The sequence below is a fragment of the Rhodnius prolixus genome, unplaced genomic scaffold, assembly GCF_049639745.1.
Source record: "Rhodnius prolixus isolate KJV_2025 unplaced genomic scaffold, Rpr scaffold_12, whole genome shotgun sequence".
Taxonomy (NCBI): domain Eukaryota; kingdom Metazoa; phylum Arthropoda; class Insecta; order Hemiptera; family Reduviidae; genus Rhodnius; species Rhodnius prolixus.
In genome coordinates, this window is record NW_027411635.1 from 17,248,408 (window position 1) to 17,262,740 (window position 14,333).

General features: G+C 33.3%; 1 protein-coding gene across 1 annotated transcript; it reads right to left on the minus strand.

The window, feature by feature from the left end:
• Positions 1–1,474: 1,474 nt before the first annotated feature.
• Positions 1,475–11,192, minus strand: LOC141462095 (ribitol 5-phosphate transferase FKRP). Its single transcript, XM_074143696.1, has 7 exons — positions 10,378–11,192; positions 4,424–4,573; positions 3,718–3,849; positions 3,444–3,631; positions 3,157–3,367; positions 2,709–2,795; positions 1,475–1,803 (listed from the first exon to the last, which is right to left on the minus strand). Exons 1-7 carry the CDS (start codon positions 10,954–10,956, stop codon positions 1,609–1,611), a joined length of 1,542 nt encoding a protein of 513 aa, XP_073999797.1. The 5' UTR covers positions 10,957–11,192; the 3' UTR covers positions 1,475–1,608.
• Positions 11,193–14,333: the final 3,141 nt, after the last annotated feature.

A 14,333-nucleotide genomic window follows, 5' to 3' on the forward strand; every position in this document is an offset into this window, starting at 1 on the left:
TTCGATTTCCTTCCGATACGAGGAGTTCCTGTTCGCATCACCAGTACAGCATTCTTTTCAAAGATGATGTATAACAGTAGTGTGATATTTTTTTGAATTGAATTATCACCTTTAAATTCACATGTTTTGAGTTCACCTGGGTAAAAAAAAAACATTTTTGGAACTTCAGACAATGAAGTTCCAGCTACATGCTGGTAGCAGCTCTGCTCTGCATCTGATATTAAGAGTTTGTTGAAAAGTGCTCAATTCTTAGTTTCTTTCAATTTCGTATCCTACGTAGGCACTAAAGATCTACTACTTTTAAATTTGAAACATTCAACCAGAAAACTGCTTATTCCCGGAAATCCCGAGGGTAAGTAGTGTAACACTATAACACCCTTCTAAGTGCGACCTGAGTATCATTACAATCTCTAAACATGTTTTTACAATATATTAAAATTTATCCCAAAACAACTCGCCTTTTAAAGAAATCTGTTGACTGCAAGTGCGATTTCCCAATTTTGTTTTGAGTTAATTTCAACTTCGAGCATGAGCAAGTAATGAAATGCCATCATTGCTTTAATTCTTTGCTTGGTTATTACACAAAACTGACCTTTACCGTACACTTCAAGGTTTTCCCTCAAACTGCAAACTATTTTTAAATTTTAATTGGCTACAATATTGTAAAAGGTTTGCAGAATAAAAGACATTAAAAAACCTTTTTGTCTAACTGGAAAATGAGTGGAAATTAAAAATCAAGAACGTGACCCTTTTGGTAATTTTTTTTTAAAGATAAAATTCGATATTGTGGTAAAAGTACCTAAAATGGCACTTTAGAGGAAGAGCATATCTTCATCCTTCCCCGGAATAATCTCCTAAGAATGAACTCTAATTCATATTTGAAATAGAAGTAATAAATGTGCAGTGGCAATGTGTACGAGAAGTTTAAAGAAGTCAAGAGCTTTTCTTTTTTATTCTTTCGAGCAGATCACTAAAATCCTTTAATACTGCTTTGCTAAAGAGGTAATTCAATGCAGGAATTTTCGTGCAATGGTGGATTTCTGTTCAGGCGCACGCCTTTAGGTCCCTTTGATCTCAGGTCTAATAAAAATACTTTCAATTTAAGTTATGACTCATCTTTATCACCTTTACTAATTAAAAATACACTTTAATATGAGAAGTCAGTAAACAATGCAATATCCCTTACATGAATAATATGCAGACTAAGTAAATTTAAAATGGGATAACCATTATACTTTAATTGCGGCCTAAATTTCAGTTTTATTCCCATGGTTGTAATTTCCTGAATGAAGAATCCCATCTGTTATTGCCCAAGAAAATTTGTTCGATCGACAATATTTAGAGGGGGGGTCTTAAAATTGAATCGCGCCTTGAGCTCCTCAAGTGTTAAATCTCAACCAGTGCCTCGTAAGAGAGCCTAGAACTGAATGTGATTCTAATCATCATTCAATGGATTTGCGAATAAAAAACTACGTTTTTTAAAGGAAATTCTCATTTTATTTAATAATTACAATTTTGGCGCATTTTAAAAGTAATTTTCTGTTAAGATTCAACAAAGTTTTATATTATATGGCTAGGAACAAATACTGACGATATTCAACACGACATTTAATTTTTTTCTGGAGCTACTTTAAGACCAAATATTGCCATCTTGCTCGGATTAGGATACACTGGATTTTCAATTGCTCCTTTGCCAAACTTTAATTCCAAAAAGTCATGAATATTATTTGGAGCAGAAACAGTTCTTCCAACAAATTCAATGGTCGAAAGTGGCTTAAGGAAATGCTGAGGGAACTCCATATCCTGTAAATTAAGTTAAAATATTATTATTGTAATTAAGAAAATTTCTTATGTAGCTGCACTTTTGTGTCAGCTTATCACACGTTTAATGCTTTAGTTTAGTTTTCATTAGTTATTTTAATTTAGTTCTTATTGTATCCCAGCTAGGAGAGGTGAACTCATTCGACAGCAGAGGTGATATTGTTTCAAATTGCTAGGTCTTTAAACATTTATTTCAAATGATACTATGACAAGTCTGCTGATAAAATGGAACATTACCACCTGCTCTAGTAAAACATAAATTACGATCGTCTATAAGTTTAGTGATGAAAGTTATGGGAAAATGGATAGATGACGTTACCCTAATACTCCACACTGCGATATGAAAGCCATCATCTAACGTAGGCAACAATGTTGATAATGAAAAGTGTGTCTCCTTTTGTAAAGAGAAGTTCAGGGAACAAAATGGAGAAAGGTAATTTTTTGTTCAGGAGTTCCGAAAGCGGTGAAATGAGATTCGAAATACACAATAAGTGTAATATATAAAATCTATTCATGGTATTTGAATAATGATGTAAACAGTATTTAAAGTTTGAAATTACTGAGTTTTATGGCTATTGCATACCTGATGAGCAAATAAGAAATTTAACACCATGGATTGTTGATGATAGGCAAGCTGCGCTAAAGGCACTAAACTTTTGTTGAGGTATTAGGAAAGATTTCTTATCTCGGAACGTATTGGAAGAGCTTAGATTTCCCGACAAAGTTTTGCTTGGGTCAGCTATATAAGATCCAGAGGAACTTAGGAGAGCGTAGGTCTTTTTTGGTTCCTCCTCAGTGTCAAATAATAATATTGAAACCTCCATACGCTTGGAAATTTAATAAGATGTGACATTAGCAACCAAACATAGTACAATATATGAACTAACCTGCTTATGCGTATGAAGCCATGTCCCCTTCGTCATTGTACCATTACGAACTTCAAATGGAAATATATCTACATGCAGTCTGTTGACCTGAAAAAATTCAGTATTAAAAATATGTAGTATGCACATTAATTAGTCCAGGACGTATTAGCGTAATAACAAGGCAAGGTTCAACCCCTAACCACAAGATGAGTTCCAGTCCTCAGAAATCATTGCTTTTGATTTGCAATGGTCATATCTTGAGAGAGTGGGTAGTCAAATAGTTCAGTCCAGTCTGAACAGTATTTATGGCAAGTCTAAATATATTGTGCAGAAGATTGTAAAGTGTAAACTGTATTAGTATGAGTGATTGTGATATAAGAGAAATAAGATAAGTGTGAGAGTGTGCTAGAGTTTCCATGTAGGTACTTTTTGTTCGTTAAACCTATGGGCACGTTCAGTCAATAATTACCTGTGACAAATGAACTCTAAAGAAATCTCCCTCTGATGCTTTTTCCCAAACAAATCCCTGTTCATCAACAGCTGGTCTAGTTTTAGCTCTGACAAGCCAAGAGCACCTTCCAATATCTTCTGAGTAAATGCCGACATCCACATCATAGTCCCAAGGGAGAATGTCACCCATTCGCATAGCCCCCAGCAGGGATCCTCCTTCTAGCCAGTATCTAAAATTCAATAATTATTTGATTAGGTATTATTATTAAATTTAAAACACCACAAAGTAAATAACAGAGAAATTACCTAGTCTGGGCTTGATCGAGTAAATGGAACACATGTCTTGCAGTTCTACGAAGCCCAGCCAAACAACATGGTGGCGTCCATTTGCCTTCCCAGAGATACTGTGGTGTATCATCTACTACTGTGCCGAAACATCGAGCTGTATCACGTCTACATCCATGCCACTCTGTATCACCATTTTCTAACATAACCTGTCAATTATAAAAATCCCATAATCAATATAGGTTGTTCTTTCAGATTTGGTAATATTTCAGAAGGTCAAACAGATATTACATACCTTTTTCAACCCCAGAGCGTGGTACATAGCTGCCGCTCGTTCCTTCGAAAGCTGGTTAGCTTTCCACGCTGAGTGGGGGTTCCCATACAATTCTTTACCACTACCAAATGGTAACTCTCGCAGTATATGAGTCTGAAAATAATATTCGAAAACATTGTAAACTGTTATGGTAATAGTAGGTACATAACAATTTTTACGGGTGAGGTGCTACAAAAATTATAATGCTTCTGCTGACGTGCACTTTAGGCTACAAGACTTCTGGGCTTGCTTAGGCCGGCCGTGAGTGCTCACACAACTCTTGATTGTCTCAGAATAGGTTCTCCTCTACCAAAGCGACGGCGCGGAAAGTGCGACATTCCATCAACTTGGCGGCCAGCCATGAGCAGTACAAGTTCAGAGGCGTTTCTTAGGCGGTAGATAACTTTGGGGTCTCGTGTGAGCACTAGGGCTTGCTTATGTATTCTGGGCATAATAAACTTGTGTTATTACTGTAGATTTTGTGAATCGCAATCACTGTGAGCTGCTTGGCTCATCGCCGCTTCTTCTATTATTATAGTCATTGTCCGTTTTACTGTACAGTCAGATGATGACAGAAAATTGACAGAGTTGCAGGAGCTAAGAATCTTTTGAACTGGTCAAACTCAATAAAACATCAGCAAAAACAACAAACAAAACTTTGCGCAGAAATAAAAAAAAAAACACGTACCTTAATTCGGTGTGTGGCTGCCTGAATGTAGAAAGAATCCGGAAAAGGGAGCATAAATGGATCAGTAAGTTTTCTTAACATTTCCGTGCGCAACAATGTAGCATGCTTGCCACGGACAAAATCGCAAACATCGCTTGATGATTCCTCAAACTAAACAAAATGGTAAAAATCTTAAATAAAATTTTTGTAAAGGGTTCGATATAAATTGCCTGCTCTTAGGTAGTAAAACAGGAGTCGCCACTGAGATTTCTTAGTCTTTTTTTTGTTTGTCTGTAGAATCAGAAAATCGTCAAAATTTACCATATATCCTAACTTGAGGTTGATTCTAAATAGAAGTGTATTTATAGAGAGACAAATATTTATTCGTCTGAGGCAACTTGTTAAGAGTTATTGCAGCCAAATTGTCGCGTTCACAAAATATGGGTATCCTTAGGAGCTTCACTTTTTTTCAAGGAACAAATTAGGCTGAAAATTATACAATAAAATTAAAAAAATGATAGGAAAAAATATACATTAGATAAAAATAAACAGTGAAAAAAATAATAAAATGAAAATAATACCTAGTTCTGTCACAGAATGTTGAAGGGTACTAAAGAATATCCGTAGAAAATGAATGTGCAAGGTCTTTGAGAGATCAGGGGAATGAAGAATTGCAAAATCGACCTAAGTCTCGCGCCTAATTAAGAGTAGGTCTAGAAACCCTACTTTTCACCAGAAGGTGAAAAACGAACCCTCCCGATAACTAAAATTCTTTCTTGTTCCATTTTGTGGAGGTTGATCTTAGAATTAAATAATACTATAAATTTCTTCCCGTTTTTTCCAAAATATTTATTTCCATCTACAGGTCAATAACATTTTAAGAAGGGTAAGAAGGTGTATAATTTTAATGGAGAAGTAGTGGCAATATCTTCGTCATTTCAAGAAGTATCGAAAAGAAACAAGATGAAGAGGATATTTGTTGACTCTCAAGATACAATGTCAGCTGTTGCACGGCAGGTGCATCTAAAGACGAATCACTTGCTGTTTACTACAGCAGAATGCAATGCTCAGCCATAAAAGATTGCTTGGGAACAAAACTGTAGATCGCCTGACAAAGGAAGTGCTTAAAAGCAACAGCCCAATAATGCAATTTCTTAAAACACAGCTAGTCGACTTATTTGCATCGAAATTATGAATAAATAACCCAGGTAGGAGGATCCCTCGTTATCTACCCAAAATGGACGAAGTATGGCCTTCTTAAAGAAGGTCTCACTGACCAGGGTACCTAGCGTACCATAATAATCGCATCTCAATAAGTAGAATAGTCCGTGACCAACATGACAGTGTTCTTTGTATGACACAAGAATCCATTTAATTCATCTGGATATAGATTGAAAATGGTCTGGACTATACTGAGCAGCAATACGTTAAATGGCTGAAAATGCCACGACTTTAGCATGCAATTAATTTTATTTATTTATTTTTTATTGCTGCAAACCTTGACATGATATTTACAGAGATGGCTAAATAAATCCCTACTCATTTTTTCTGAATTAAGATTTACAGGGTTAACCTTTTCTTTTATTGACTGTTGAGTTAAAAGACTCTTTTTCAAACAACAGAAATTGAAATTTGCAAGCTGAGATCTTCCCGTCCCAAAGGTTTTTTTTTGTTGTAAAAAATATGAAATGCTAAAAATCTGATGTGGACACTCACACGACTTTCTGTTATTGCAATTCTCAATGTTCTGCCAATATAAAATTGGCAATAATCTTTTTTCCTTTTGGATTAATGAATCAGTCACCAAAAAGCGATGGACATTATTCTCCAATATTCTATGTTCTTACAAATTTTCTTCCAACATCGAATTTTAAAACAAGTTCCTCTTCATTAATAGGAAGTAAGAAAACGTTCAACCAATCAAAAGTCATACTCTCAATGTACTGACTTTCTTCATTCTCGAAACTTCAATAAAAAATAAACTATATATACACATCACCACAGAATCACTGAACAAGACATAACATACGTATATATACATAACATATATACTTTGAACTTTTATTCAAGGCCTATAATAAAATGAAATTCAAAATTCACTCAAACGTAATTTTTTGTTCTCTTCTCTTCAATTACTATATTGCGCACAAAAAGTGTGATAAATGTTGATAATAAATGTGCATAAAATCAAATCACTATTGAAGCTCAAGCAGAGTAATAAAAAATAAATAACTAAATTACTATGATTAAATTTAATTTAAAACGGTACTTTACTGGAAGATTGAATTTGGGAAATCTACTATCAGGAGATGCCCCTGCTTTCCGTGCATTGAAGATAATTTAAATAAACGGCACTAATGTATAAGGCTAACTCTGAAAATGGATGTATCTAAACACACTTTGATGGATCAATGATTTTGCATCGCGGTTTAACTGAAATATATTACTACTTTTTACCTTGTTAGTAAAAAGACTGTGAAACGCATGCCAGTGTGCATTTTTTTTACAGTAGGGGTTACAAAGAAAAATCATTCTGGTGTAACAACTTTTCACAAAGTGCATAGATCAGCTTCTCAAAGTTTTAAAACACTTCATCACAAGGTATTAGTCGTAAGATTCTTCATTTTACCAATAACAGGTTCAGAGAGACACTTTCTTTCACCCCAACATACTCCTTTCTGTTCCCTTAGCAGTTCGTACACAAAAAAACGCTATCATTAAAACTATTGCAGCCCGCAGAATACAAGAAATCATTTTAGGAAACCAAATCATTTCTCTACATAGGAACAATTCGATGCAGCGACTACTCATACGGTGTAAACTGGCTGGAGTACTATAGATTTATACTGAATCCAATCGCAGAAGAGAGTTAGTCTGGTAATCATGCCAATAGAGTAAATTATCTTAAGCGGTCTTCTCTAGAAGGTGTAGAAACTTTTATTTGTTTCAAACTACTGCCTCAGAATATTGGTCAAAAACTAAAACCAACAACTACCCTATTGTAGTTGCAGAAGATGAAATTTAAGTTTATATTAACAGATGGGACTTTTCAATTGTCGCGTAATTCCATGTAAAGCAAGTTTTATTGAGCGCGCATTTTTTGTTTTAATCTTCTCTTATTTTATATTCAGCAATAGACTAGGATAATTCGTTTGACGCTCACCTTCTAAGCAAATGAGGAATGTTCTTAATTCTTAATGTGGTTTCCATTACTTGCATTTTACATCCATCTCTGTTTAGTACTTCTACATTCTTCTGAAACAGATATGTTAGATCAATCACCAGCTCACTGTTCTGTTGCAAATATTTACAAGTAATTGTGTGTTTTAATTACGCGATAAATTTTTAGCTATAATGATTATGAAAAGTTGAAACGCGTAATTTTCATTGTCTGAAGATTGTTTTATGATAGTTGCTACAAACCTAAATCACAAACTTCTGTATCTTCGATGGCCAGTGTCAGAAAATAAGATGTAGGTATCTCTAAAATTTATATTGTGTAAATGTGAGCAGTGGCGCAGCTTCCTACTAGGATCTCAAATATTTTTCAAAAGTAGAAAACATTACTTTTAGCAGTAATATGACAGTTTAAATTGAATTTATAAATATTTAAAATGTCCGGTAAGATAGTTGTGAATGGGTTGAACGTCAAAAACTGCATGAAAAAGCGTAATGTTGAAAAAACATCCTTTTAAAATATATATTAAATATAATATACATAAAAATATATATTAATAAATATTAATATTTACAATAATTAAAATGATAATTTAGGGATTAGCTATGCGCATCTATTATATCACGCAGTCATTTGAAATGAAAAACTTTACTAAATGCTTTGATAACTTTTCAGTTAGATAAGTTGCTTAGTCCGGTAACGTTGTTTTCTCGGGTAGGAAATAATTGCTGCTTTAAAGCAACACTGTACACGGCACAAAACCTCATATAACGTACAACATAAGTAACTTGCCAGGACTTCACCGATGAAGCACATGCACAACACACCTTAATAATACAAAAAAATAAGGCTAGCCAAAACGTCTAACAAGCAAGACCACAAGAAAAGCAACCAGTAAGAACTTGGTCCCAACAAAACAATGAAACTCACAACCAGTTAGGGTGTACAAATCAGGAATCACATCTATCCCTGACTTAAAAGACCTTGCTCTAACAGATAACAAATCATTTTAGATCTTTAACAAATGACATTCGCAGCACGCAACACCTAAAAAAAGGCAATTTACAAGAATATCAAAGACAAAACAAAATAACTAAATAACATTTAATACCAATTAACTGAAACAACGAATATTTCGCAGCGTGTGGATAAGAGATTGAAACAATAAGAGTGAGATATAAATAACAAGGAGAAAAAATAAAGCTTTAGCTTTTCAAGCCAATACACTCGATCATACGTTCAACACCTTCAACGCTAGGATTATGGACAAAAAAAACATTAGAGATGATACACATAGTCAAAAATCTTACCTTAATTACTTACAGAACAGACACAACTTAAATCAAATATATAACTCATTAAAAACTAAATCAAGAAGGCAGGAGCAACACCTGCCATTGAAGTCACATATCCTAACACATTATAACCTCTACTCGGTTCAAACTCCTTTGATCCAATAACCACTGGGTCATGTTAGCCACTGATGAGGACACTGTCGCGCTATTAGACTACAGAAAAGATGAGTTTTCAAGACCTGCACCCAACAAACAAAGAATATAAAAGATAAACAAGTAAGAGATAAGATTAATTTGGTTAAAAAAGTAATAAAAACAAACTACTTTTTACTAATCAACGTAAGTTTTAAATCAAATGGAGCCTGTTCTCATGCAATGCCAAGACAACATATTCAATTTGACAGAAGTAAGTTCAAGTTAGATTTAAAAATGCTTTTCTATTTTCATTTTGACCGGCTTCGTATTTCTATTCATCCTCAGTTTATCCATCTTCGGTCTTGCGTTGAGAAATTTGGCTTTTACTTAAAAAGGGTCCTTTGTTTTTAAACTTTTTGACTCAAATCTGATTATGCGATCGCTGAATTTGGATGAATGAATGTCCGAAATCGGTCAGAACGAACAGAAGCAATGATGGATAAAATATCTGTAACTGTGCAGCGGTTTCAACCGCCTTCTTTTGATAAAGATATAATTAGTTGAAAATGCCATACATATTTTTATCAAGTAGCCTTATTTCAATCATAGTGAACATTTTTGCAATTAAGTAAAACATGTTTTCATTCAAATTTAATAACATATTTAATCTGATTGAAAATGAGGTTCGTTTGTCTGAAAATGCTACATACATATTTTAATTTACATTATTGCAATCAAATCAATTTTTTTTTAAATACAAATTGAATGACATAAATAATAATTTGATAGATAAAACATCTAATTTGGTTAAAAAAAATCACTTCTTACTCAATAACAAAACGTTTATTTTAACTGAAAAAAGCAATATCTTTTTTAATGTGCCTTATACCATTTAGAGGTATGCTAAGAGAGCCAGCTCTTACAGAACTAAACTTATGAGTTAGAACCTAGTGAAATGCAGTAAAAGAAAGTCATGTGAGTTTTAACCAGATTTTGAATTGTTACCAATTAGAGTAGTATGCACTCCAATATTTACTCTGGTGCAAAAAAGAAGGTTCGTTTTATCTACAACTGTCTCTGCACTTCGAAAAACTTTTGGAGATTAAGCAGAGGAATGAGAAAGTTAACTCTTAAAAAATATCTCAGACATTTACATTAAGTATAGTATCCGAAGTGTGTACAAGTGGTAGAATTATTTGAAGAAGGTTGAAGTTTGGTGTATTGCGTTTGTGCAATATTCGTTTGTGATATTACTATCCAGGTAACGTACTAATGTATAGTATAAGGAAGAAGGACATTATAGAAGAAGACCCGGATCGGATGCGGAACCTGTAAAAAACCAAACTAATAAATTTACCACAAAATACCTGAATGATCCATTCTCTCAGATTGATGTGACAGTTGAGACATGTAACTGGCTTTGAAGCTTTATATGTTGCCGCAACAGCTACCAAATTTGTTCTTTCGTTAGTTATAATTCTTAACATTTTTTCTATGGTTTTCTTTGTATGAATTCTAGTTGAGTCTGGCATGAATAATACAAATTCCGTTGATAACTGAAATAATGGAGTCCTAGCTTCAAAACTGTTGTTTAATCCTGGTTGTAGATTCACTAGGCGTACATTCTGAAACAAGCTCAATGAAGAATTGAAGAATAAAGGTGGATATGGAGGAGTGTCGGTTACAATTAATATGCTTATGTTTGGATATGTTGACGCTATAGATCGTACAGTGTTTGGTATATCATTTTCAAAACTTTCAAATCCTCTAAGGATGACTGTGATATTTGCCTGCACATCATTCCATTCTGCACTTCTAATCTTCTTAATGGTAACATCTTCATTTGGCTGTTTCTGTCGGCCAACCAGAAACCATACAAAATAGAATACTATCAGATTCAAAATAATTACAAGTAGTACGAGTATTTTGGCTATTTTTATTCTCATTTTTCTAACTTAACTTTACAGTGGCACTCAATTTTTCTATGTTTACAAGTTCCTACACAGGTAGTTAAATAAATGTTGCAAAGTTCTGGCATTATTTGTTAGCCTAAGTAATCTTGAAGTAGCACTCATATCTAACGAAATAAAATAAAAATATAAATTTCAACTAAGTTCCTCACTTAAAACTAACTCCATCTTCCCCAGCAAACAGTAGCATTATAACCACAATGGTAGAATATGTAGTCGAAAGGTTAGCATAGTTGAAATTAAATAAATAAATTAATTTATTATTTATTCCTTTATAAATTATTTCATTTTTTTTTGGAGCAAAAAATATTTACTCATTTTATTTTTGACCAAATAAATGGTAGAAAATAAAAATGAAGAAACGTATAAATAATGAAAGTATGAACGATTCGTTCTTCTGATGAATTGTCTTAAATCATTCAATTCAAGTTCACTAAAAGACTCGATTCCATTTACTGCCTGCATTTACCGTTTCTATTTAGCTTTTCTTACAATTCTATTTAGCGCGTTGGACGTCGGAGAATGCAGTCTACGATATCTTAATAGAAATTGGCGTCTGTGCTGGTATACCATCTGAACTTCACCAACCTTTTTGGGTTTAGCGTACCCACAGCATGAAGCATGAAAGGTAGCTGCAATAGGTCTTTTAAGCTGCAGAGCATTATTTTTTACTGAACTATAACATATACCTATTATTTATGTATGATAGAGATCTTGGTTTTAATTGAAAACTAAAATTGAACAGATAATTTAATAGAATCCCCGTATTTTTCTCTCATTCAGAAAAATTATGACTAATAAATCTACTCGTAAGGATGTTTGAGCGGATATTAATAAGTAATTTTTCGCATGAATTGAAAAATACCCAAGTCAAAATAACCACACCATATTACTGGATTGAAAGGTATTTTTCGAATAAATGGGCCTCAAAATGTGCATTGCTTGTCAAAAATTCAAAAACTCGAAATGAATTAGATAATTATAAAATTCTTTCTCCCAATATTTACGAGTTACTTGGTTACACATAGAATTATAAATGGCTGCGTATGTTTACAAAAGGTTAACTCCTGCTACTGTTCCACTCGAAATAAATATCACCGAAATGTTGAAAAGGTCAACTAGCATGCCAAAATCAATTTATCTCCTCTCATCTCTCATTTCAAATTAGTATTCTTATTTATAATGTGATTGTTTTAAGATCTTTGAAACTACCTTCTTAGTTATATATGATTATATATATTTTACTCTCTCTTACTTACTATTTGGGGAAGTATTGCAATCGGGCAAGTTTTTTATTGAAAGGGAAATAAAATTGATATATGATTATATGCTTGAGAGATCTATAACGCTTATTTGGTTTCTATCTACAGTGCCATTTCAGTAGAATGTACTGGCCTACCATTTATACAATTACTTACTCTTAAATATGTTGATTTTTTATTTTTAAATTAACGCTAGTTCTAGAAACAAACCTGCTCATTTCTATTCGTGTTCTCCTTTTATTTCACGAGTTGGCATTTTCATGGATGCGGAACATCTTATGATTTACTATTATTCCGATTAAGATGCAAAAAATTGTAATTGGAATGACATGTTCATTCTGCCAGACAATCTGACCTAATTGTATCTCACTGTTTATACAATGGTCTTTCAATGAATCCAACAGCCAAGTGCGTGAAAATATCGTTAAGCAGATAAGAGTTCTTCATGTCATGCCAATACCAACATAGATAATTCTACTTTGCTTATTCTTGACTTCTTCCAAAATTTGGATGTGGTTTTTGATGGACTGGTTTCGGTTCATTTCCCGTTTGATGCATTTACTTTATCGCTAAGGAATCGTTTAACATGCATAGCTTTATTCTTTGAAAAAACTATAGTTTTTAATTACATATTACGCATGTAAAATATTATACAGATACCTTATATTATACATTCACTAAAAAAGAAAAACCCTGAATTTGGTCCCATTTAGTGATTCTCTACTAAATAGAGTTGGTGGTGTAGCAATAGACCTTGGGACTACTGATCAAGGATCCCAATTAAAAGAGGACATCGATGTAGTGCTAAGTGAAGTGGCTAAATCCATGAAGTTTATGTTTAGGCATTACTAAGATACCAAAAAATTCCAAAACCATGAAATCCGTAGATTACTATCTTGTCAGGTCAAAATTTAAGTACGCCTCCAAAAATCTGGAATCAGTTAACAGCAGGTGAGGATAGATGACTCATAATGGTATGTTCTATGTTTTGTTTTTCAAGATTCTAAATTATGAAAACTCAGACGCTTCTGGTGTAACCATTCTTCGTTCTCCATCGCCAATTCAGCATATATATAAAAATGGTTAACAGGTGCTATAGAAGTTGGGAAAAATCCAGTGACTGTACGAGGTTTGCATCGGATTGGAAGATTAGCATTCATATAATCAAGAAAATGCAATAACTTGTGACAGTAAAATTTCCCTATTTTTTGTGTACGATTATTGAAACTTATTATCTGTTTGTATGTCTTCAACTATTTTGGCTTTGCAGCTGTTTGTAAACATATAACTCCTGATAGGCAATGACGAATAAAAAAATCTATTCCGTTGGCTAAAGTAAAAGTGATAATCCTTTATACAATTAAAAAAAAAAGAAATCGGTAAAACTAAGATAATGGTTACAGCACTGCATTAAATAAAATGTTACACGAAGTGTGGCTGAAGTTCCAATGTGTCGGCTATTTTCGTATCACGTTACTAAGTAACATGTTACATAACAAGCGGCCATAGACAAAAAATTTATAAAATTTTTAAAGGAATTAACGGTTTATTTTTATGGTAAAATTAAAAAACATAACGATAAATGATAAATGATTTTGATGCTTAAAGAAATTTTAACGCTATTCGCGAGTGATTTGAATGGTTGGTAACGAGAGTAAGCTCTAATAACTTCAAGTCGCCCTAACTGACTTCCGGACCCAAATCTACGCTAGTCACTTTTTTCTAAAAAAATAAATAAAAGGGCACTTATGAAGTGATAGCGCCCTATGAGCCTCCGAAACTCACGTCTAATTTGAAAAACAAACCCCCCCCAAAAAAAATTTATTTATTTTTTTTGATGCATTAGTATCCAAATCTGTAAATAGTTTTAAGTAACATCTTGGTTGTTTTATCAATAAAATGTTTGATTTCTCCATCTAGCGGAAATCGATTTTTTAAAAAAAATAATGCCCCACTTCCGGCCAACTGATATTCTTGAGGAAAACCGCTCTCAATTATCGCCCAAGAATCACTCAAAATTAAAATAAAATCTGTAAGTTTTTGGGTGCGCTAAGTATTAGAAACGAATTTTGTAGTATCATTTTAAAGAAA

Excerpts from the sequence above, each read along its gene's own strand:
- LOC141462095 (XM_074143696.1), bottom strand. The coding sequence starts at position 10,956 with ATGAGAATAAAAATAGCCAAAATACTCGTACTACTTGTAATTATTTTG. Across the intron at positions 3,850-4,423 it reads CAGCCACACACCGAATTAAG|ACTCATATACTGCGAGAGTT; the intron begins GTACGTGTTTTT and ends TATTATTTTCAG. Across the intron at positions 1,804-2,708 it reads GGCTTCATACGCATAAGCAG|GATATGGAGTTCCCTCAGCA; the intron begins GTTAGTTCATAT and ends CTTAATTTACAG.